The following is a 24,290-nucleotide window of genomic DNA, read 5'->3' on the forward strand; positions in this document are numbered from 1 at the left end:
CAGCCCTGCTTGGGACCCCTTTGGGCCCCCACTCCGGGCCCTGCACAGAGGGCAGGCTGTGAAGCCTGGGTGCCCGGGCAGCTGGCTCCACCCGGCACAGGGCGGGGAAGGAGGGGAGGGGAGGGGTCAGGAGGCAGGGGAGGACCTGGGCCAGTGGGGGCAGGGGTACAAAGGTGCCTGGCCCTGTGCTCTGGAATTCCAGATCCTGGGTGGGATCCAAGGGAGTTCCCTTCCTAGTTGCAGAGAGCAGCTACCAGGCCGGCCGGCTTGTTTATCTGGTCTGGGTAGCTGATTCATCCCAAGACTCCGTAGTGGTTGATTAGGGAGCTAAGAGGCAGAAAGGGCAAGAATGACCCACAATGTACAGTCTTATCAGAGAACAACTGGCGACGAATCAAATCTCACACCATGTGGGTATCTCTTGCCCCAGCAATTCTATTCCTAGGGGATCTACCCTGAGGAAAATAACGGGGCAAAACAGAAGAAAAAAAATCCAGAATGTTTCTTGCAGCAAAGGAGAAGCCTGGCTTCTTGGCTTCATTCTGGCAGGTGAAGATATGGGTGTCTAATGCCTGTCCTTGTGCCCATATCTTGACCCCCCAGGCTGGACAGGGGGCTTGGGAATGGCTTTCCCCCTGGCAAGGATCCTGGGCGAGAAGCTCAGCCATTTACCTTGAGGCTTTGGGGCTGGTCTCTGCAAAAAGTTAGAGAAAAACGGATCTCAAACCCCAGGGGTTCTTTGTGCTGTGCTGGAGAGAGGGGGAAATGCAGGAATGGGCCTCTGGTTTGGGGCAGTGAAGATAGAGACTGCTCCCAAGCTGTCATTCTGCCATGAAGAGCAGTATCTACAGAAATGAACGAGAACTTCCTAGTGAGGAAGGTGCCTGGGAAAGGATTTTCCCCTTCTTGCTGGGCCCCAGAGAAGGAGAAGGGGCAAGAGAAGGACCTGCCCCTGGGGGGTTTGCTGGGTCCCAGTTGCACATGTCAGGACTATAGCAGGAGATTGGCCCGAAGGGGGTCCAGGGAGGGCTTGGCTTTATTTTATTTTTGTATGTGGTGCTGGGGATCTAAGCCAGGCCCAGGTAATGCTCTACCCCTGAGCTGCACCCCAGCCCTGGGCCTTGGCTTTTGGGCCTGATGGATGGTGATATCCAGGGATCTCTGTTTCAGTTTTCTTTCCTGTGTTTGCTATCAGCTCTGAACTTTTGCTAAAGTTTGTTTGAACAAGCAATCAAATCTAAGCTGCTCTTTGGGGGACTTAAGGTAGGGCCTGTGCCAATCATTTCCTGTTATGGGAGAAAACTACATTTCCCAGGCTCCTTTGTCAGCTGCTTTCTGATAGACTGAGCCACGCAGGTTGGAAGAGTGGAGAAGTCAGGGTATTTCTCGGCTTTGTCTCCTCTGGGGCACCAGCTCTCCCTGGGGAGCCCATCTCGTCAGGCAGCTCCACTTCTTCCTGGTCCTCTCAGGTTTGAGCTCAGGTAGCTGCCCCCAGCATCTAACCCTGTGGCTGGCAGGATAGAGCAGCTTCTGACTTCTTCTCGGTCCTGCCTGGGTCTCCAGTTTTCCCATCAGCTGGTAACCAACTCCTTAGTAAAGTCCGTTGCTTGGAAAGACTTGAGAGGTTTCCGTGCACCTGGATGGACCAGGATGGAAACAGTGTTTGATAACTTTAGGAGCGAGGTGGAGCGGGGAGGCTGCCACCAGAGGAACAGGTTACAAAATGCCAGGAAGGGACCATGGAGATAGGAGCCAGTTCTGGACCAAGTTGGCTGCCTGGGGTGCAAATTGCAGCCCACTGGCTGTCCCGTAGTGGTGACCGTGTACAGTTATTGGATGGTTGAAGAACTTGAGAACAGCCGGATCGTGTGGTGGTGGTGGTGGGCTCAGCCGCCGTGTTCAACAGCAGGGTTGTGGTTGAATGGATAACGGTGTGTTCACCCAAAGTGAGACAAATTCAGCCTTCAGAATAATGTTGGAGAAATATAATGTGTGGCCTGGTAAACATTCTCCAAATATTGTCAAGTGGAAAGCAGCATGACTATCCCACGTGCTGTCCACTGTGTCCTCCATGTCCCCATGTTGCAGTGGGGACAAGGCTTCTACCTTGCTCTCCTTGGTGTGGCAGTGTCTGGCATGGGTGGGCGCAGAGCAGACTCTCCTCACGTTTGCTGATGGACTGAGTGTGCTGGGGTGGGGGCGCTGGCCAGGGCTTTAACACAACCTGAAACACCCTGGAGCTGTAGGAAAAGCACATCCTGAAGTGATAGTTACTCAGATCCGTGACCTGCTCCCGTCCCTTCTCTCAACACCCAGGGATGCCGGGAGCTTTTATGCAGAAGCAAGAACCTCAAAAGGCAGCAGGTGGCCAGGCGCAGTGGTGCACACCTGCAATCCTAGGGGCTCAGGAGGCTGAGACGGGAGGTTCACAAGTTCAAAACCAGCCTCAGCAATGGTGAAGCCCTAAGCAACTCAGTGAGACCCTGTCTCTAAATAAAATACAAAATAGGGCTGGGGATGGGGCTCAGTGGTTGAGGGCCCCTAAGTTCAATTCCCGGGGCCCCCCCCAATAAAAAGGCAGCGGGTGTTTACCTGAAGTCTGTGGGGGAGTGCAGAGTGCTGTCTTCGGGCAACCAGCTCAGCAGGGGAGATCCTGGGGGGGTCCCCAACCACTCTGGACAGAAGGAGCAAAGAATAAGGGTTTGGCTCCTCCCTCCCCCCTGCCTCTTAGAGAATCAGATACTTTGGAGTCTGGCCCAAAGGACATCTGACCACAAAGCATGAGCTGGGTCAATCAGGGGCATTGACCTAGATGTCCCAGATTAGGATCCTGGGGATGATCCCTCTGATTCCGTGGAGGGGTCCTGTCTCCTCTGTAGGCCTCGGTTTCTCTGTGTGTAAAGGCTGGTGGTCTAGAAGTCCTCCACGGGCCCTGGGAACTCGAGTGAATGAGCTCTGCTTCTCTCCCACTCTGGGGTTGGAAATCTCCTCGACATCCCAGAGTTCCTTTCATGACTCTTGTCACTGACAGCACAAATTCGTCTGAGCATTTATTGATGCTGCTTCTAATTTCAGCTCTCCCGGAGCCGTTTGGCCTCCCAGCTGCTCATTAGATGCTTCTGAGGACGCGCTCCATCACAAATACATTAAGAACATACGAACATCCTGCGTCTCATGCCAGGATTGAGGGGAGAGCTCAGGACGTCTCCCGGGAGCCGGGGGAAGCAGAAGGAAATGAGCTTTGGGCGGACAGACTGGGTCCAAGTCCTAGCTCTGCCACTGTCCCTTGTGTGCGGGTCCCTTACCCTGTGCCCTCAGCTTTCCTGTCTACGAAGTGGAAGTCATGGTGTCCACTGCTCAGTGCTGCTGGGTTGCCCTCTCTGGACAGTTAATGAAGAGGTCTCCTGTGGCAGGTGGCCTCTGTTTACAAAATGAGAAACTGAGGTCAACGTGAGGCTTTGCCAAGTCACCTGGGGGTGTGAGTGTAGGGATGGAGGGAGGTGGCGACGAGGACAGGGTCACATGTTGACTCAGACGCTCAGGTTGGCAGTAGTTTCTGAGGCCAAATTCCAGGAATGGCAAGTGCCAGCTGCACCTGCAGCTGAGCCCCCCAGGAGTTAGGGTTGTTTAGAGGAGGAAGGTCCATGAAAGGGCCTGTGGCTAAGCGGGAGAGGGGCTCCAAGACCCTTTTGAAATCTGGCTTTGCAGTTGGCCCATCGAGTGTCCAGAGACACCGAGGCTTAGAGTGGGTGGAACTGTCTTCATTCCAGAGGCCCCCATACCCAGAGACCCCCTAGAACTCCTGCTGATGGCTTTGCCCCTGGGGACAGGGTTCCTGGGGACCCCCACCTTCTCCTCCTAACCCACCTAAAGAGGCAGTAAGGGGGAAGGGAAAGGAGGGGCTCTTGTGAAGCCACTGCTCCTCCCTGTCCTGCATCACCTCCTCCCTGTCCTGCATCACCTCCTCCCTGTCCTGCATCACCGCAGCCCGAGGGGCGGGGTCCCTTGGGCTGGGTGGGTCCTGGCGCCGACCAGTATCTTTTGAGTAATTGACTCAGGGAACTGACTCAGTCATTCGGATATAGACAGAACTTATGGTTTGTTTTTCTTTTTAAGCTTTAACCTTTAACCTTCATGACATTAGCCCCACTTTGTGCCCATAGGAACGAGCTCATGGTCGACTCGGTCACTGAAGCAGCATAATCAAGTCCTAGATCACATGGGCAACAGGAAGTTAGGAAGGGTAAGTCACAGTCAGGGGACTAAGGTCCTGGTTTGTCGCCCACTTAGAGCAGATGCGGGGGGAGGCAGGACTCTACCCCATATGTGTAGCTGCCTATTGACCCCCACTCACGCATCAATTTGCTCATTTATTGTTTCATTCATTTGTCCAATGCCAAGATTCCACCCTTTGCCAGGTGTTGTGCCAGGTGGAAAATAATCCCTCCCCTAATGGAGGTCCCTGGAGATAACATTGGCTCCCCCGCCCACTCCAGGTTCCTGAGCACCGCCTTAGAACACTCAAGCCATCCCACCGCTGTCCAGAAGGTGGCAGCACTCAGGCCAAGAGATGCCTGAAAAGAGACTTGGCAGAGGAGGGCACCAGGTGGGGGGTGGTTGGGGTCACCTGCAGAGGAAGCTCTGCCTGCTTTTCTGGAAAGCCTTCACGGTACATTCGATCAAGGAGGCAGGTACCTGAAGCTGGCCACAAGTTGGGATGTTTACTGACTGTTTGTGACTCAGTGAGGACATTTGGTTATGGGTGACAAGGCCCTGTCTTAAAATGAGGATGCAGGGGCGCCACGGCCAAGGCTCCTTGGACCTCAGGGATAGACCGGCCCCACGGTCTGCCACTGATCATGCTGGAAGCTCATGTGATGGCCTCGTTCTTGTCTCCTCTGCAGACTGGGCCTTCCGGTTCCTGAGTGCAAGCCGTGGCCATGGCAGGCAGGAAGGTGACGTTTCAGGCCCAGCCAGCCAGGAAGACTCGGAATCCCAGGGCCAGGGACTTGTTGGGTCAGCTCAGCTTAGGTCTGGTGCCCACCCTGCCACCAGTGAATGGTGACAAAGGCAGGCACAATGTTGGACATGGACAGTGTGACTCTGGGAGAGTTACTGGAGGTGGGAGGACCCTTTCCAACAGAGAGCAGGTGGAATGAGTGGGTGTGCACGGCCACGCAGAGGCTGTTCCGTGTCCTCCCTCGGGCCACAGTTGCCATGGCTGAGCTGCGGGTGGGGGCGGGAAGCACAGCTTCGGCCTCACTGCGGCAGAGGCTGTCGGAGACCCCTACCCCCCCTGGGACATGTGCCTTCCTCAGCAGCATGACAATCCAGACTGCCAGACCCCGCTGCTCTGCCCAGGTGGGGTGGGGGACAGGGAAGCCTCCACGCAGCACCCGTGACCAATCCCCCAGCTCCTGTCCCAGCAGAGCAAGGAATGGCAAGAGGGCCTGACACCGACTTCCCCAAGGATGGGGAGCCCCAGGTGCCCACCGAGGGACCTGTGTGATTGCACACCCGAGTGGCAGCCTCCCCTCCCCACCTCGTTCCTCCACTTCCCTGGGGTCACATGGAATCATGTTCTGCTCTGTACCCAGGTCTCAGGTCTGCTCCTGTGACCCAACCCAAGACCCCTGTAGTGTTGAGAGGTGAGGAAAGATAGAGCACCCCCATTTCCATTCCATTATACGTTATTCTCTATAAAAATACAGCTCTTTATTTAAACAGTTTGGGGTCATAGACCATTAGGGTATTATTTAAATACAATACAAAGAATAAAATTAGACATAAATATAAATATATCAAGATAATATATAATCTTCTCAGCACTCAAAAGAACAATATAACACTTTAACCTGAGGTGACACACATTTCCCCGGATGCCCTTCAAGGGGGGGGCCACCCACCCGCAGCTGCTGTGTAGGTGAGAGAACCTTGTAAACCGTCAGATGCTCGCACGCGCGCGCACACACACACACACACACACTTTCCTGCGTAGTGTGCCCTTTCCTCATGTCAGAGGCGATCCCCCTGCACCTCCCGAGTTTTTTGTCGTTGTTGTTAATGACTGGAAAGGAGTTGGAATTTAGAGTCATGAAAAATCCCAGAAATTCAACATTGGGGGGAAAAAAACCCTTTTAAAAACATCAAGATTGAAGAATAGAAATCAAAAGGGTATTTTGTTCAAGCCTGAGATAACACTGTAGCCATGACAACCTGGAGTTTTCTGAAATTACCTTCATGAAGCATCTCAATGCAGGCCCAGATAGAACCTCAGTCTTGGGTCGGGGGTCTCCAGGACCTGACCCTTAGCCATGGCCTTCCCGGTGCCATGGTTACAATCATGTGGATAAGTCTCACTGAAGGTCAAATTCCCAGGGAGATGTGTGTGTGCCCGTGTGTGTGTGCGTGCGTGTGGACGCTGGTGAGGGCCTCCTGCCAGCTTACTGGCCTTTGGAAATTCTGGCAGAGACCTCTATATCTTGTTGAGATGGCCAAGGGGTCAAGGGTTGGCTTGGCTGGGCAGAGACCATGGATTTCACCACTGGGAGTACATGGTGTAAGTCACCAGAGAAATGCTACTGGGTGACCTTGGGCAAGTGCCTTTGCCACTCGGGACCTCAGCTTCCCGGAAATGAGACAGGTGAACACCTGGCAGCAGACTGCGAGTCCTGAGCACCACTGTGTCCTCAGCTGCTCCAGCACAATGCCGCTCCCTGGGTACGCTGCCCAGGAGGGTCCTCCTTCCCAGTGAGGTCCTCGCAGGTTCAGTGGCAGGGCCTGGGCTGCCCAGTCACAGCTGTCCAGATCCTCAGCCTGGAAACACTCAAAAATGTCCATCCTGGGGGTGGCCACTCAGCTCTGCCTGGCCACATCCTGGTGGGGGTAGGGGAATTGACGACCCCCCTCCCTGGAAAGGACAGCCACCTGCTCCCAGTAGAGCAGGAACCTGGGACCCCTTTACAGCCACAGCAGGCAACAGTATCCCAAGTGCCGTCCAAAACAGGGATCACGGGTCCTGGAGTCCAGGCCCTGCTTGGGGCCCCTGCAAGGCAGGTCATGGGGGTTCCTGCCATGGGAAGCAGGGCTCCTACTGCTGGGAAGAGGAGCGGCCGGGGCTGCCCTTGGCGGGACTCTGGCTTCTGTGAGCTCAGTCCCCTGGCCTGGACGTGCAGGACCAGCAAGGGTGGAAGTGTGTGTGGGGGCGGAGCACAGAGGTGCCACAGGCTAAAAGGCAGGTATTCCTGGTCACTGGGATGAGGATGTCTGGGGTCTCCTTGGAACCTGTGTAGAAGGACGAGCCTGCCAGCCACTATGGAGGCAGCACCCGTGATGTGGCAGGCCCCATGCCACACACATCAGAGATCCCCCTGAGCCTCACCACCCCTAGTTGGTGGCTGCCCCTGGAGAATCTGAGGTAGATAATGAGGGGGACTTACGCAGCCACCCAACTGGTAAACAGCAGGGCAGGGATTCGAATCCAGATCTGTCTGATATTAAAAAGTCTGCAATGTGTGACTCTGAAAACCAGGCTCTGAAGGACAGCTTCCCTTTCCTTCCCTGCAGCTCCCTCAGCCAATTGGATCTTGATCAGGGGCCCACTCTAGGGGACTCCCCAATCAGCCAATCAGGAGGATGAGACTTGCAGGACGAGGGAGCTCCAGGCTGGGAAAGGCAGGAGACCCTGGCCCACCAGATGTCCCTCCAGTGTGACTATCCCTTTCCCTCCCAGATGATCCCTTGATGGTGTCAGCCCTTGACATCCACAGTGACCTGACCCTGCCTGTCACCCAGGGCAATGCTCTGACCTGACACCCAACAGACCTCCCATCACGGCCCACCCTGTCTCCATCCCTCCTGCAGCTGGGCCTAACGCTGGTGCCTCCTAGGAAAGGTGGCATCCTACCACTCAGCCCAGATGCCAGCCAGCCTCTGGAAGGGACCCCCGAAGTGCTGGGAGACCCTCTGCTGCTTCAGCCAGGGAGGGAGGCTAGGCTCTCAGGACTCTGGTGTCCGGGTTCCAGGGCAGCGGGGCAGCCAAGCTGCAGCGCGAGGTTGGCGGGGAAACCAGGGCCCGCTCACCTGGCCATGTAGTGCCCCAGCACCCCACTCCTGACCTCGGTCCTCTGGCAGCCCCCGGCCCCCGAGCTGTCGGTGCTGCAGTCCACTGGACTGAGCTGGCCCTCCACCTCCGCCTCCCTCTCACCCTCCTCTTCCTCCTGCTGTTCCTCTTCCTCCTCCTCGTCTGGGCTGCTGTCCCAGCAGAAGGTCAGTGTCCGAAGAGAAACCTGGGGCTCCCCGGGGAGCAGATTCTTCCCTGGGGAGGAGGAGCCCCAGGTGGTCCACCCGAAGAGGTCACCCTGCAGGGGCTCTTCCAGGGAGCCCAAGTCCTCAGGGAATTCTGGGTATGGAAGAAGCTCCGGATGCTGGTCCCCGCTAAGCCCTTGACCCGGCCGCTTCTTGGCCAAATAACTGGAGGACCCAGCCTCGTCCCAGGGTGAGGAATATACGGTGCTGGGCCAGCTCCCGTCTGAAGAATCCCAAGCAGAGGAGCCTTCTCCAGGGACCACAAGTGTCCAGGGCCTTCCTGAGTCCACGCCGGACCCATCTGCCTCAGAGTGCCCCAAGACCCGGAGCTCTTGACCCAGGAAGGTGGGGTGTTCAATGTAGGGCTGGAAGCTGACATTGTCATCTTCGTCCTCAGTCAGTTTCTCTTCTGACCCTGCCTTCAGAGCGTCTGAGGCCCTGACCTGGGGGGCCGGCCTGACCTTTCTGATGAGCTCCTTTTGGGGACAGAGGAATAAGTCATCTAGGGACTCCGGTCCACTGGACTGGAAGGTTAGCACAGAGTGTCTGCATCCAGAAAAGTCCTGATACGGGGAGGGGGAGAGAGGAGAAGGTGATTAGGGCTTTCCACAGGATGAGGCCCCCGGAAACAGACGGGGGCAGGGCTCGAGTTGTTACATTGTTGGCAGGAAACTGCATCTGGACCTTGATCCTGCCAGGAACCCAGGGAGCCAGGGCATGTGCACCCCAGAGCGGCCCCTCTGAGGGTGGAGGCACCTGGGTATTTCTCCATGGGACCCTCAGATGTCACTGAGGGACGTAAGGGCTGCTGGGGGTGCCTGTTCCCTGATGGGTGTGCTGGCAGAGAAAACCCGCCGGGGGGCAGGGGCTGGGGTCCAGGCAGGCCGAGCCGTGGGGCAAGGCATTTGGTGGTTAGCAGGACTTCCCACAGGTCTGAAGGTTGGGGCTTTGAAAAGACTCCCTTGCCACCCTGCTGATATGGGGACACTGAGAATCCATCCTTAAAGTCCCTAACCGCACCCGAGTTTCTCCTGGGCCTCGCCCACGGCCAGGCCCTGGTCTGAGCAGCGCACCCCATCTGGCCCCTGCAGCTCCTCCCTGTCCCCGCTGGCCGCCAGGTCCTTAGGGAGTGGTTAGTACCCCAAGGTCGGCCTGGGCAAGTCTTGACCTTGGTTAAATTGTGGACTACGCACCGAGAGCCTGCTGAGTCTCCCCCTTTGGGCGCTCCTGTCTCCCCCACCCCTTCTGGCCACGGTTCCAGAGTCTCAGGGCTGAGGGCTCAGCTCTCTGCACCCGAAAAAATCTTTAGTAAAGTGTCTTAACTAAAAGGATCTAAAGTCACTTCTCCCTCAGGGACAGATGGGTATTTTATTCAGTGCCAAAGGAATGCATCACTAATGGTGGAAACTTAGACACAGGATCTGACACGTTTCCGTCTGGGCCACCTCGACAGCCTCTCCCAGCTACTCAAACTCCAGCCCCACCTCCTGCCTCTCAGTCCCCCTCCCTCCCCACCTGCCGCACACCCCCAGATTTGCCATACCAGGGCCTGTGGCATCTTGGACTGCCGAAACCAGGGGTTTCCCTGAAGACTCTTCCAGATCATACCCACCGAGGCCACCACCAGCAGCAGCGGCAGAAGTGACGGCAACACCAGGACTGTCCAGATGGGTCCTAGGCAGGAAAAATGACATCTACCCTCAGACGTGCAATGGCGCTCCCCTATCAGTGTGCTTCCCGTCCATCTTCCCACTCAGTCCTCATGAGAATAACCCCATCCTACAGACGTGGAAACCAAGGCTCAGAGAGATTATGTAAGTGGCCCGAGGACACACAGGGAGTGTGGCAGAGCTGGGACTTTCACCTGGGCCAGTCTGTCTCTAGATTCTGACTGTTAACCACTACAACATGAAACTCTCAAGGCCCCAGAGGAAAGTCCCCTGGACAGCACCACGTTGTACCTACCTGGGGCCTCCAGGAAGAAGCAGATGGGCATGGAGAAGTTGCTGTATTTAGGGGAAATGAAGGTGTAGATGGTTCTGGCGCTGAGACAGTAGCGTCCGCTGGTGGCTGGCGGTAGGGGCACCTGGACTGTCTGGCCATGTGGGGTGGCTGGATATACTGTCTGTTTGGAGAAAGAAACAGAGACGAGTGGACCTTCTGAGGGGACCCCGTTCCATACGGTCGGGCTGGGGAGCATTGGCAAGCGGGTTAGGATGCGGATCCCGAACCTTCTTTTCTTTTCCTACACTGAGGGCCAGGTCTGGGGGTGTACTTCCCAACACTGTTTCTTTTTGGCTGAGTGTCAAATTAGGGATGTCTGCAGTTCCAAAGCAGCCTGTCCTTTGGGGTCACTCCTGGGTGTACCCCACCAGGGCCAGTGGGTCCCACTTTGAGAAGCAGATTCCTCAGGCCTTCTTCGCTTGAGCCTCCCAACCTCTTGCGGGTAAGGCCAGTCAGCAGTTACAGGCTCAGAAAAGTCTCCAGCCACTCTGTCCAGTAAAGTAGGTGGTGGCCACACGAGGTGACCAAGCCGTTGAAGCAACTGGCCCAAGTACAAAACACCCGCTTCCAAAGAATTAGGGAATAAAAAAGGTGAAACAGCTCCATGATTTTTATATATTAATTTCATGTTGAAATGACAATATTCTATCAGATGAAATAAGATCTGTCAGTAAAACTAAAGTCTTTTGGGGGTGGGGGGTGCAGCTCTGTGGTAGAGCACTGGCCTGGCACACATGAGGTCCTGGCTTCCGTCCCAGCACCACCCAAAGCAAACAAAAAAAGTCACTTGTTTCCTTTTATTTAATCCTGTTTATTTATTTTATTAATGTGGAATATTTAAAATGACATATGTGGGGGCTGGGGTTGTGGCTCGGAGCGCTCTCTTAGCATGCATGAGACACTGGGTTCAATCCTCAGCACCACATAAATGTAAAAATAAAGATATTGTGTCCACCTAAAAAATAAATATTTTGTATAAAATGACATATGTGGCTCACATTATATTTCTTTTGAACAGCGCTGGTCTAGAATATTCACAAGGTACTTTTCAATTTTGAAATCGATTCATAAAAATCGTACAGGTGTGGGCGGTGTGTGATGTTTTGACATTCTTGGGAGCTTCTGGAAGACGGGAACCTCGCTGGACCCAGAGCTACATCCCTAGGATGACGGGGCCGGGGGTGAGTTCTTGTTTTGTGGAAGAAAGAGTGAACCAGAGCAGGGGTCAGCAAACCAGGCGCTGGGTGCCACCTTTCCTGCCACCTGATTTTGGAAACAGTTGCAGCAACCCATCGGGGCCCGTTCATTTCCACCTTGTCTGTGGCTGCGTTTGAGCTCTGGCTGCAGAGTTCAGTCACTGGGCCAGAGCCCACTGGACAGACCCCGACCCTGTGCAGAGGAAGTTTGCCAAACTTTGCCATAAATAAATAAACATATTCCCAGGCCTGCACTGAAGTCAGGTCTGAAGCTGGGCGTACACCCAGGGGTGATTTGTGGACGTATGTTATCCAGGGTTATTTATCTCTGGGCTCTTTGGGATTGTTTCTTAGAGCTTATCTGTACTTTCTGCAATGACCTGACAAGTAAGCCTCCTGCAGCCCATCACACTTTCATTAGATTTTATTGGGAAAAAAAAAAAAAGGAAGCGTTTGTCAAAAAAAAAAAAAAAAGATGAGGCATGACTTGTGGACAGGCCGAGGGCACTTACACTGGTGAGGGGCCGGCTCCCCGGAGTCAGGGGTGTCAGCACACCGGGATCAGGGAGCAGCGGGAGCCTGAGGCACCCTGGGCTGTGGAGCGGTAGCGGGAACCTGGCCTGGGGGCGGGGGAGGGACTGCCCACCTTGTTTGTGGTGCCCTCCTTCCAGAATTCCACCTTGTACGTCAGGTCCACAAGGGGCATGCAGGGGGGCAGCTGGTAGGTGGCGTTGACCCTCAGGATCTTCTTGGTCTGGGTGAACACCAGGATGGGCGGGGCTGGTTCCACTGGAAGAAACAGCAGGACCTGTCAGAGCCCTCACCCAGCCCCGAGAGCCCCCTGGGAAGGGGGAACAGTGCTAGCTCCTGCCAAGCACCTCCATGCACCATGCACCTGACAGCCTCGCACTGACCCTGGAGGGAAGGTTCACGTTCCCTTTCTACAGAAGGGACACTGAGGCTTGGAGGGGTGAAATACCCTAGCTGAGCTCTCGGGAGACCTGCCCTTACTCATGGTCTCTTCCACCTGGGTGCCCTTTACATGCCACTGGGGTCTCAGAATCCTGCCCACACGTATTAGTTTCCTGTTGGCTGCTATAACAAATGACCACACCTTTGCCCTGGGTCTCACACATGGACCCTTTGGGACAAGTTCACTTGAGGGTCACTCAGCTTGTCCATCTGAGGTCCCTGTTACCTCACTGCTTGTCAGCTGAGAGCCTCCCGGCTCCTAAAGGCACCTGCCTTTCCTCTCACCTTGCCCCCATCTCCAAACCAGGAATGGCACAACTGAACCCTCTTCACCCTTCAAATCCCTCTGACTTCCTCTGCTGCTCTGTGACTTCTGCCTTTAGCTGCAGAAAGTTCTCTGCTTTAAGGGCTTTGGGATGATAGTGGATCCATCTGGACAATCCAGAATAATCTCACTCGTTCAAGACCCATAACCTCAAAATTCCTTTTGCCGCAGAGTACACACATCCATCATACCTGCAGATCCCGGGTATGAGGCCAGAACGTCCTTGGAGGGCCAGTCAGCCTACCAAGGTCTTTCCTCCAGCCTCCCCAGATCATGTCCCTTTTAAATGCATAACACATTCACCCCGCCCCAAGGCTCTCATCTCATTACAACATCAGTTCAAATCCCCAAATTTCATTGACAGCATCGAAACCAGATGCAGATGAGACTCAGTGTGATCCATCAGTGGGACACAAATCCTCTCTATGGGCTGCTGAAACTTGAGGACAGAATGATGGGAGAGGCCCAGGATGCAGTCCCAGGCCTTCCCGTTCAAACGGGGGACAGGAAAGATAGAATGTGTCATTGGTCCAAAGTGGCTTCGAATTCTAGCCACAAGAACTCCATGACGTGCCCAGGCCTGGAGCCCTTCTGCTTGGCTCCTAGCCCTGTCCTGAGCTCCTGGCTCCGCCCTCTGAGTCACGCGTCCTTTTCATTAAGGGCAGCAGGTATCTGGCCCCCAAACAGTTTTTATCAGTTTGCATCTCCCAGGAGAAATGGCAAAGTCCATCGTGACTTCCGACTTTCTCTGTCCCTGTGAGTCTGAGCTGGCAGCTATGGATATAAAGTTTTCAGGAGCTCCGTGGATCTCCTGGGGACCACTTCACCATAAGTCTCCTAGTACACCTACAGCTGCCCTAGTGGTGGGGTCCTCTGGGGAACTTTGACTGACACCCGCCTTCATGCCCGCCTCCCCTTCTCTGCTGGCTTCTTTCTTAATCATTATCTGGCCTTCATCCGGCCTCCTTCCTCCCCTCCTCACTCCCTTCCTTCCTTCCCATTTCCCATCCCTCCTCCTCTACCCTGTGCATCCTTCCTTCTTACCCAAACCTGTTCCTCCTTTTATCCACCCACCACCCACCCAGCCTAGTACACCCCAATCCTCTCTTCTCCCTTCCCCACTGACCTTTCCTGCCATTCTCCATTCAAACCCCATCCTCCTGGCTTGGAACCCTATTCTGCTCTCATTTTGGAAAACCTGGATGGCAGGGGACAGAGCGAAGCTTCGTGGGCTCCTGTCCGAGTGTTCACCCTCCCTGGGCACCTCCCTCCTGTCACTCCACCTTATCCAGGGTCCAGATCCAGATTCCCATCCTACCCACCCATTACTAGCAGTGCATCCGGACAAGGCACCCAGCTTCTTTGAGTCTTGCTTTGAATATTAAAAAAACATGCAAATGAACCTCATAGATTTGCTATGAGGATGAGAAATAAAAATCTATTGGAAAAAAGTGCTCTCCTCACCCAGTGTGAACACTTGTGGTTGCTGGTGATAAGCATGGTAGGGGGATTCCCCACCACCACCACCTAATTATCTTCTTTGTCCCCCAAATTTCTAGTGTACAGAAAAAAAATCGATTAAAAAAAAATGATCTCTTAGAGAAGTTGAAGCCAACAACAAAAAAAATGGGAGTAAGTACAGCACCAAGGGAGGGCCCGTGAAACGCGCGCTGTAGGGGGTGCAGCGGCTGTTCTGGCGCCCCCTGCCGGTCCCCTAACTCCCTACATGAAGCCAGGCTGCCAGCTATGGCCCCAGCTGTGCTGGCCCCTGGTGGCCCTTTCTCACCAAGGCTTGCTTCAGAGCCAGGGCCACGGAGGGCTGCCCCAGTCAGGTGTCTCCTGCTTCAGGGAAGCGGCAGGCAGGTGATGTGACACTCATATAGAGTGTCACCTTGACTGGATGGGGGGGATGCCTATAGAACTGGTGAAGCATACTTATGGGCGTGTCTGTGTGGGTGTTTCAAAGAAGATTGGCAGGCAGGTCAGCCAACTGCGTCTGGAGGACCCACCCAGCAGGCTGGGACCAGAATGGAACTGGAAAGGGGAAGAGAAGGGGAAACTCCCTCTCTGGCTCTCGCTGTCCCTTCTCGAGCAGGTGCATTTCTGTGGCTGAAGGGGGACTTGTACCCGCTGGGGAAGGGAGGCTTTTGAGTCTTCAGCCTCAGATTGGTCTGTCTTTCTGAGACTTCTGGTTTCTTGGACTGAGTCACTGCAGGCGGCCACTGTGGGACTTGTCAGCCTCTGCCATGACAGGAGCCAGTTGGAGTCAATCTCTCCTATCACTGCATAGATTCTATTGGTTCCTTTCTCTGGAAAACTGTGGCTAACACAGACCATCAGGATGGCCGTGCCACTAAGTGAAGTCCCCACATCCCTCCCCTGCAGACCTACCTTCAGAAAGGTAATCCAGGGACTCAGACTCCACCCAAGGGGACCGGACACGGGCAGAAGCCGCCTGCACACGAGCCTTGAACTTGTTGTACAGGTCCTGTTTCTTCAGGCACATGAGGGGACACACCAGTGCCCGGGTTCCTGCACACTTTTTTACTTTTTGCCACTTCCTGGGGGTGGGAGAGCTGAGGGGGAGACAGGAGCAGGTGAGACGCGGACTCAGCCTCTGGTTAGGGAATTTAGAGAGCACGAGATTGCTCATCCATCCATCGCCAGATGACCCACCAGCCCTCTTCTAGCCAGGCAGCCCCTGGCTGAGACAGGGGAAGAGAGGTCAGCTTGGGAGCGCAGACAGGAGTGGCTGGAACCCTCGCCCTGCCTCTCACTAGCTCTGGGACCTTAGGCAGGTCACTGACCTAAGCCTCAGTCGCTTCATCTGCCACGATTCTCTCACAGGGCTGTTGTAGCCGCAGCTACGGCCAGTACTGGTCAATGTTTTCCATATGTTTATTTATTTTGGCACTTATGAACCACCTGCCGTATGCCATGCTCAGTGCTACGTGGATTTCAGAGGGCCACGTGCAGGTCCATGACTCCAACCTCCTGAAAACACTGAGGTCTGGGAAGAGACCCGCACGCTGGGCATTGTTCCCGGCACGGGTGAACTGGTAACGCATGACACATGAAGTTCTGTGCCTGGCGACTTACATCTGATGGGAGGGGTACAAAGGACAATAATCATACCAACAGAAGCTGGTAAGTGCAGTGATAAACCAGGGTAACACAGAGTGACTGCTCTAAAAGGTGGCTCAGAAAAGGCCAGAAAGATGGCGTTGAAGCAGGAGCCCCCCACAGGGAGAAGGAGGGCACGGCTGAAGGTCTGGGGAAGGAACAGCAGGGACTAAAGCCCTGCAATGGGAAGGGGGAGCCTGACCTGGTCAGAGAACCGCAAGAAGGCCAGTGGGGTCAAATCCCAGTGGTCAAGGGGGGACAGGCGTGACAGACCAGAGAGCAGGGTGGCAGGGGAGGTGGGCAGGCCAGGTGGCGCTCACAGTCTTGCTAAGGACTCTGGGTCTGCTCTGGGAGTGATGGAGAGCCCCTGGGAGGCTTGGACAGGGCCACTGCTAACGTTTGAATGTTGATGTCCCTTCCAAGTGCACAGGTTGGAACTTAACCCCAAGGTGACGGTGTTAAGAGGTGCGGTCCTGCTGGGCGTGATGATTCACACCTGAAACCCCAGCTCCTCGGGAGACTGGAGCAGGAGGATGCAGAGTTCAAGGCCAGATGGGCAGCAGAGCGAGACCCTGCCTCCAAATAAAAACCAGACCGTGCTGGGGATATAGCTCTGTGGTAGAGCCCTGCTGGGTTCAATCCCCAGCGCAGAAAGAGAGGGAGAGGGGAGGCAAATGTGTCTCTATGATGTATATCACTGTTCCTGAAAAGATTAGAAGTCATAGCTACCTAGAGATCACATAGCCAGCACACAGACTATGATCTTTTTTTAAAATTTTTTGAGAGAGAGAGAGAGAGAGAGAGAGAGAGAGAGAGAGAGAATTTTTTAATATTTATTTTTTAGTTTTCGGTGGACACAACATCTTTATTTTATTTGTATGTGGTGCTGAGGATCGAACCCAGCGCCCTGCGCATGCCAGGCGAGCGCGCTACCGCTTGAGCCACATTTCCAGCCCAGACTATGATCTTTTTTAAAAACATTTTTATTAGTTGTTGATGGATTATTTATTTATTTATTTATTTATTTATTTATATGCAGCACTGAGAATTGAACCCAGTGCCTTACACATGCTAAGCAAGCGCTCCACCACTGAACCACAATCCCAGCCCCAAGCTATGATCTTTAAAATCTTTTCCTATTAAATGGAGAAGTGGCTCACTGCAGATCTTAGGTCAGGAACCTCACAAGATGAACTTGGGACACCTTGTCATAACAAACAGTGAGAAAGATATCAAAGATTATCAGAGTCAAGTTAAAATGACTCAGCTTTTTTTTAAGACAGAGTCTTGCTAAGTTACCGGGTTGGCCTTGAACCTGTCTGCCATCCTCCTGCCTCAGCCTCCAGAATAGTTGGGATTACAGGTATGTGCCACTGTACCTGGCTAAAGTTAAAAAGACTCAGAAATCACCTCGAAGAAATGCATTGGCCAAAGATGGGACAATTCAAGGTTCAAAGTAGAGAATAAATTACAATTGAATTGACATTATCAGTTGGGCATGGTGGTGCACACCTGTCATCCCAGCAACTTGGGCAGGAGGATCATGAGTTCAAAGCCAGCCCCAGCTGGCTTGCATAGTGAGGACCTATGCAACTTAATAAGACCCTGTTTCAACATAAAAAATAAAAGAGATGTGGTCTTGTGGCTCAGTGGTTCAATTCCCCCTGGGTTCAATCCCTGGTACCAAATAAATAAATACAATAAATGAAGTGACGTGGTTAGATATGCTTAACAACTAAACAACAACAATAATAAAAGAAGTTCATAAAAATTGTAAAAGAAGTTAATTAGTCACCTTTGGGGAAAGATAGGGAACCAATTATTCTGTCTTGCCTATTTGAAAACCTGTGTTTCAAATACTAAATGAGGGGAAAGAGCTTTTTATAAAATAATTCCAATTATCAAATGGGAAAAACAACAATTAGAGTATAAGCATTTTGCAATCCTCACAGGTATTTAGAAAAGCATTAAAAAAGGAGGAAAATATTGCAAAAGTCCAGAGGAGAGGCTTGCAAGTCCTTAATAAAGTTATTCTAGATGGAACCCACTAGAATACACTGCATCCCACTGCGTGATTTTGAGCGAGACACACCTGCAGCAGCACCCCAGTCTCCTCCTCTGTAAAGTGGGGAATGGGACCCGTCCTCCCAGGGCTACTGTGAAATTAAATACATTTAATGTACTGACACAGGGCTGGGGGTGCAGCTCAGAGGTAGATCATTTGCTTAGTATGCACAAGGCCCTGAGTTCCATCCCTGGTATCAGAAAAAAACAAAACAAGAAAAAAAAAATTAGGTGCTGACACGCTGCCTGCCGCGCAGCACAGGAAGGTAGAGCTTCCTGCCTCCTGCCTCCTGGGCGGGTTCTTGCTTTTGCCAGCTCTCCTGCAGTCTGTGCATGCCCAAGCCAGGGTCCTGTCTTTCATATCTGGATTCTCAGAGGCAGAGAATATGATGGAACAGGAAGAGCACATATTTTGTGGTCAGATGGGTTGGGTTCCTCCTCTGGCTCAATCACTAGCCAGGGAAAGCAATTCTCTGTGATGGATCTTATTACCTCTAAAGTGAGGGGACACAGTGCTGCCTGAGGGTCCTGGGAGAGAAAGATTCCCCCGAACACCTGTAGCACTGGCCTAGGTTGGGACCTGAGGATGTATAGCTCCTTCTCCTTCCTGCTTCACCCCATCACCACCAGTTCCAGATTAATCTTCCCACATATCCGCTTCTATCATCTCACTGTCCTACTAAAAACTCTATAGGCTGGACATGGTGAAGTGCGGTGGCGCATGCCTGTAATTCCAGTGGCTCAGGAGGCTGAGGCAGCAGGATCACAAGTTCAAAGCCAGCCTCAGCAACTTATTGAGGCCCTAAGCAACTTGGCGAGACCCTGTCTCTAACTAACACATAAAAAGAACTAGGGATATGGCTCAGTGGTTAAGCACCTCTGGGTTCAATCCTCAGTATTCAAAAAAAAAAAAAGAACTCTATAGGAGCAGGGCACAGTGGCACATGCCTGTAATTCCAGCGACTAGGGAGGCTGAGGCAGGAGGACTGCAAGTTCAAAGCCAGCCTGGGCAACTTAAAGAGACCCCTTTTCAGAATAAAAACTAAAAAGTGCTGGGGTCATAGCTCAGTGATAGATCTTTGCCTAGTAGCATGCATAAGGCCAGAGGTCAACCCCCAGCCCTTCAAACAACAAACAAAAAACTCCATATAATCTATATCTACGTTCAAAGGTGGCACATCTGCTCTTCTGGGTTGGTGGTGACTGCCTGGGCTTCCAAACTGAGAAGCACTCCAGGCCCTATCCAGCACCAGGGGAAACTGATTCCTAACAATGCAGCATTTTGCAGGCTACAGGAGGGAGTCTCGTCCCTGGGCCTTATGTTTGCCCTCACTAACCAGCTGGAACAACTCCAAGCACCTCATCCAGGGGTACAGGAGTGCCTTGTCCCATGCCCTCAAGCTCCACCCAAGGCTTGCTCCAACTTTTCTCAAGACCCACCACCATCCCATGCGCCTGTCACCTGCACGCAGTTTATTCAACTCATTTCTACCAGCGACCTTACCAAGAACCCCTCCCCAAACATCTGCCACGTGCTATCTCCCAGGGGACCCAGAGAACCACCGAATATCAGCCACACCCCAAGAAGATACCCCAGGGAAGTCCCTCTGGCCCCTACCCACCTCCTTGGTCTCCCACCCAGCAGCCCGGAGACTCACTTCACCTTTGATAGGCCACAAAATAGGTCACGTTCTGGGGGTTGCCAAGCCCAGGGAGCCACGTCAGGTACACGCTGAAGTTCTGGGAGAGCAGCGTCACGTTCCGAGGAGGGGCTAGACGGGAGCCCCCTGTGGAGACAAGAGGTCATGCGTCCTGGAGCTCTGGGCTGGTCGGACAGGGGCCATTTAGGGCTGAAGAGTGCCACCACAGGTGGTCAGCTGCTCACCAAGTTTGAGGAACCAAAAGCCACCGCCCACACCCCGCAGGCCTCAGCGTCCCATCTGTACCATGAAAGGAGGCTTCTGTCTACTCTGGCACCCAAGTGTCCCGGGGCTCCATGGAGCGGGAACTGGGCTCTCCAGGAGCAGGGGCTGCTGTTCTCAGCAGTCCCCGGGGCCTGCCTGGGGTGGTCCCGGCCCCCGGCAGGTGCCTGATGAGTACTCGCTGAGTGGATGGATCTTATGATGACTCGACTCATCCCATCCATGTAACTGGAATGAAACGGCAAAGGGTACTGCCCAGGCCTTAGAAGCAGAGCCACACACCCAAATGGCCTGTGCTGAGGCGGGCAGGGAAAGAACTTGGAGGACTTTTCCTCCAAGCAGACGGGGATCCCCACTTCCACTGGCCTGCGATTCCTTTAACTGCACCATTTGCCATGGACTCAACATGGTCCCCCCCTGGACACACCGCCAGTTGCCTCTCTCTGCCTGATTCTGCATTCCTGCCTCTCGTCCCCTGGGGACGGAGGACTGCCCTCCCGATTCACTGCACCAGGATATGAAAGTAATGAATCTTTGATCTTATTTCCTACTGTGGCAGTGGGTTGGCTTGTGCCTTCATCTGAAAAACCAGGTGAGGCTCCCAGTGCCAGGGAAAGATCAGGAAGGCATAAGATGAACTTGGCTCAGGCAAGACCCACAGGACATCTTCCAGTATAAACACATATGAGGGACCCCTGGTCATGGGCTGGACAAGCAGGCCTCAGATTGTGGACAGGCACAAGAAGTCTCCCATGAAAAGCATACACTAGCTTGTAATCCCAGCAGCTCAGGAGGCGGAGGCAGGAGGATGGTGAGTTCAAAGCCAGCCTCAGCGAGGCCCTAAGCAACTCAGTGAAACCCTGTCTTTAAATAAAATATAAAAAGGGCTGGGGGTATGGCTCAGTGGTTAAGTGCCCCTGAGTTTAATCTGGGTACCAAAAAAAAGCACATGAGCAGCATCCATGACCAGATGTCCTGCATTTCCTGAGGGGACAGGGCTGCTACTGCTCTCATGGTAGAACCCCAACTTATCTGGGGGCTCTCAAAACACCTTGTCCCTCTGTATAGCAGCAAGGGTTCAAATAAAAATCAAAGCCAGGGGCACTGCTTGTTCAAGCCCTGGGTTTGATTACCAGCACCATGGGGAGAAAAAAAGAATGAAATAAAGAAAAGAAAAGGTCTGGCCATGTCCCTCTTCTGTTTAAACCATCTCGAGACTTCCGTGCATTTCACTCCAAATAAACTCCCAAGTTTGCACTGTTACCTCTGGGGCACTACCCAACCTGACCCGCCCCTCCCCCCTTGCTCCCTCCTCTGGGATCCCCTTCTGGTTCCTTTCCATGTGCTGTTCCTTTTCCATGCGATGATCCTCCCCCAAACGTTTACCTGGCTTTTGTCACACTCTTTCATGTTCCTATCTCAGTCAGTGACAAGTTCTCTGGCCACCTTTAACTGGCCTCTACTCCTCCTCCTCAGCCTCCTCCTCACTGCTGACCGTTCTCTTCTGAAATACACACCTGATGATACCACTCTCCAATTTCGTGAGTTTCTTTTGCCCTGGGAATAAAGTCCACGTTCCTTATCGAGGTATATGAGGCCCTGCCCAGCATGGCCTGGCTTGGCCATTCAGCAAATGTCTCCCTGACACCCCCCAACACAAGCTCACCAGGCTGCGGCAAATCTTCCTTCCTGCTGTCCCCAAACCACCACCTTCTTTTAAATATCTTTGGACCCAGGTGTCTAGAATTGCCTAATGCTCACCGTCTAACCTTTGAAAGACTTGATTCAAATTAACGCAGAGGCAATGTGACCAGGATGCTAATTAAAGCTGACCTGTGTAGGAAATTTGTTATCATCATGTGATTAACATGTCTAGTTTCCTGCGTGGGGTACCCCTGGTTGGAAGCCCTCCCTGCTCAGGATGTACGAGTAACAAATCCGCGATCCTGTTTCCTCCCCTGGGTTTACTGTCCCTGATTTTCCCTGACATCTCCAAGAGGCAGTGGTTTTGATGATGAGGATGATGAAGATAATAATAGCGGCTGACCCGTACTGTATTTTCATTTCAAGACAGGCTGTGCTAAACACTTCAACTAAATTTTCTTTTGCCACACCCTTGGGAGCAGGTACTAATCATGATCCTCACATCACAAGTGGGACAACCAAGGCCCTCTCAGGTAATGAGTTGTGGAATCAGGATTCAGATCTGGGCCTAGCCAACTCCGAGGTCTAAGCTCTTGACCTTACCTCCTCCTCTAGGTATTCATGGAGGGAAGGCCCAATTCTCCTGACGGTGCTCACTCAGCTTCCCAGCCTGGGCTGCCTCTCCCTGACATTTTGATCCAAGTGTGGATGCCTGCTTCCACCCCGTCCTGTGTCCTCTAGCTGGACCTTGATTATAGTTAGACTGGTGCTACCATTATGCAAAGCTCTAGCACTGCCTGGCAGGTGCCCAGCAGGAGGCCAGTCTGTCTGCAAGTCACTCATAAAGTCACTTGTGGACAGGTCAGGTCCAAAGGCTGAGCTCATCCACAGTGGAAAACTCATAGCTAAAGTAGCCACATGGGACTGAGACTTCAAGGGCTCCAGGCCCTGGTTTGGCACTTCATACACAACACCTCAGATGACAAACCACCCTAAAGGTAGGTGTCATTCATTCCCCTTCTGGAATGGGCACTAGGCTCAGAGACAAATATTAAATAATCTAAGATTACACAACCAGTTTGTGAGGGGAACGTAGACCTCCCCCATTTACTGTCCCTCCTTAGCTGGAAAAACACTGCTGCAGAGTTGGGAGGTGACCTAGTGGACGCACCACCCTGTGCCAGTTGCCCACGGGAGTCCCAGTTCAGCGTGCCTCCCCTCTGCTGGCCTTCTTGGGAGATTCCCTTCACTGGTCTAAGCCTCAATTTCCCCATATGATAAAGAAGAATATCCAGCTCATGGGTTGAAATGCTTTTTAAATAAGATAATGCAGTGTCCAGCACAAAGACATTGCTCGAAATAGGTTGGCTTTTGTAATTGATTGTGTTCAAGGACCCTTCCAGCTCTTTTAATTGTGAGTCTAAAACTAGAAAGACATGGGGGGGGGGAGAAATTTCTGGCCCTTCTCCTCCCTAGATTGGTTGGAGTGGTGGCTGGGTCCCAGTCCTCGTATTTTGTACCCTGCCACCTTAATTACCAATGGGGGAGCTGGTGGTGACACACAGCAGGGCCCAGGCTCTGCCAGAGCTCCATCCTCCTAGCGGGGGAGGGGGGTGCGTGACACCCACAAAGGAGGGGCAGGGAAGGCTACCTCTGTCCCGCAGCCGCTCAAAAGTGGGTCAAAAGTGGCCTGAGCACAGGGGAACAGAGCGTTAGGAAACTTGAAAAATGCAACAAATGCCTTTTCAGCTGCCACTGTGTCTCCTTCCCAGTTCACCTGGAGCTGGGCTGGAATTGGGAAACTCATTTCTTCCCGGAAGGGCATTTCCAGGGCCATTTCCAAGATCCTGGGCTGCTTATTCCCGGGAAGCCGCGAACCCGCGGCGGGCGAGCGGGCGGGCAGGGCCGTTCCCCAGCCGGTTTGGCGGCGGCGACTGCAGCCCACTGGCCCTCCCTCGAGCCGCGGCCCGGCCGGGGACACCCGCCGCCCGCCCTCCCCGCCGCCCGCGCCCTTACCTGGAGCGGTCAGCAGCAGGCCCAGGAGCAGGGGCGCCCACCGGCCGGGCGCGGACATCTCGGCCGCCCGGCCCGGGCCCAGGTCCCCGCCGCCCGCCTTGGGCCCAGGGCCGCCAGGTGACGCGGGCGGCCGCGAGCGGAGGCGGAGCGGCGGGCGGGGATCCCCGGGGACGCCCCGCGGGGAGGGAGCGACCCGCCGCGCCCCCGCCCTCTCCTGGCAGTGGCGCACCGTCCGGGTGGAAAACCAGACGTTTTTCAGTAAATCGGGGGCGTGTCGCGGGGGGCGGTCAACTGTTTATATTAATAATCACACTTAGGGTTAGTCCAGCGTGGACTAGGGACAGAGTTCAGGGCCAGCGCAGCCCGGCGCACACACCGCTGGCGGGGGCCAAGCGCGCTCCGTGCGGGGAACTGAGCCGCGAGCTTCCGCGCGCGTTTTCTCCCGAAAGCCCGCAAGGGTCGTCGGTGCCTGGTTCTTCTCCGCACGCTCGGTTCCCGGGATGTGGGACTCCAGAACTTCCTGGACTGGAATGGGGCGGGGCAGGGTGCCCTGATGCCACCAAAGCCTGGGCCCTTCACCAGCATAGGAACAGCTTCCAAAAAACACAAGCCACACGCAGGTGATCTGCAGTCATTAAAAGCTGTGCAATGTCCCAAGACACTGTTAAACAAATTTAAAGACCCTGATTGGCTGATTATTATTATTATTATATTTTT

General features: G+C 53.8%; 1 protein-coding gene across 1 annotated transcript; it reads right to left on the reverse strand.

Moving 5' to 3' along the window:
* Nucleotides 1–8,078: 8,078 nt before the first annotated feature.
* On the reverse strand, nt 8,079–23,648 carry Ifnlr1 (interferon lambda receptor 1). The gene is made up of 7 exons (XM_027937102.2): nt 23,574–23,648; nt 19,655–19,778; nt 15,196–15,380; nt 12,154–12,296; nt 10,273–10,432; nt 9,851–9,981; nt 8,079–8,870 (listed from the first exon to the last, which is right to left on the reverse strand). Exons 1-7 carry the CDS (start codon nt 23,629–23,631, stop codon nt 8,079–8,081), a joined length of 1,593 nt encoding a protein of 530 aa, XP_027792903.2. The 5' UTR covers nt 23,632–23,648.
* Between the last annotated feature and the right edge of the window lie 642 nt (nt 23,649–24,290).

The sequence above is a fragment of the Marmota flaviventris genome, chromosome 10, assembly GCF_047511675.1.
Source record: "Marmota flaviventris isolate mMarFla1 chromosome 10, mMarFla1.hap1, whole genome shotgun sequence".
Lineage (NCBI taxonomy): Eukaryota > Metazoa > Chordata > Mammalia > Rodentia > Sciuridae > Marmota > Marmota flaviventris.

What these genes read in the sequence shown, in the direction of transcription:
- Ifnlr1 (XM_027937102.2), bottom strand. Translation starts at nt 23,631, where the DNA reads ATGTCCGCGCCCGGCCGGTGGGCGCCCCTGCTCCTGGGCCTGCTGCTG. An exon ending in TATTTTGTGGCCTATCAAAG is followed by an intron (nt 15,381 to 19,654) that starts GTGAAGTGAGTC and finishes TCTCCCCCTCAG; the next exon opens with CTCTCCCACCCCCAGGAAGT. An exon ending in CCAAGATGCCACAGGCCCTG is followed by an intron (nt 8,871 to 9,850) that starts GTATGGCAAATC and finishes TCCCCGTATCAG; the next exon opens with GACTTTTCTGGATGCAGACA.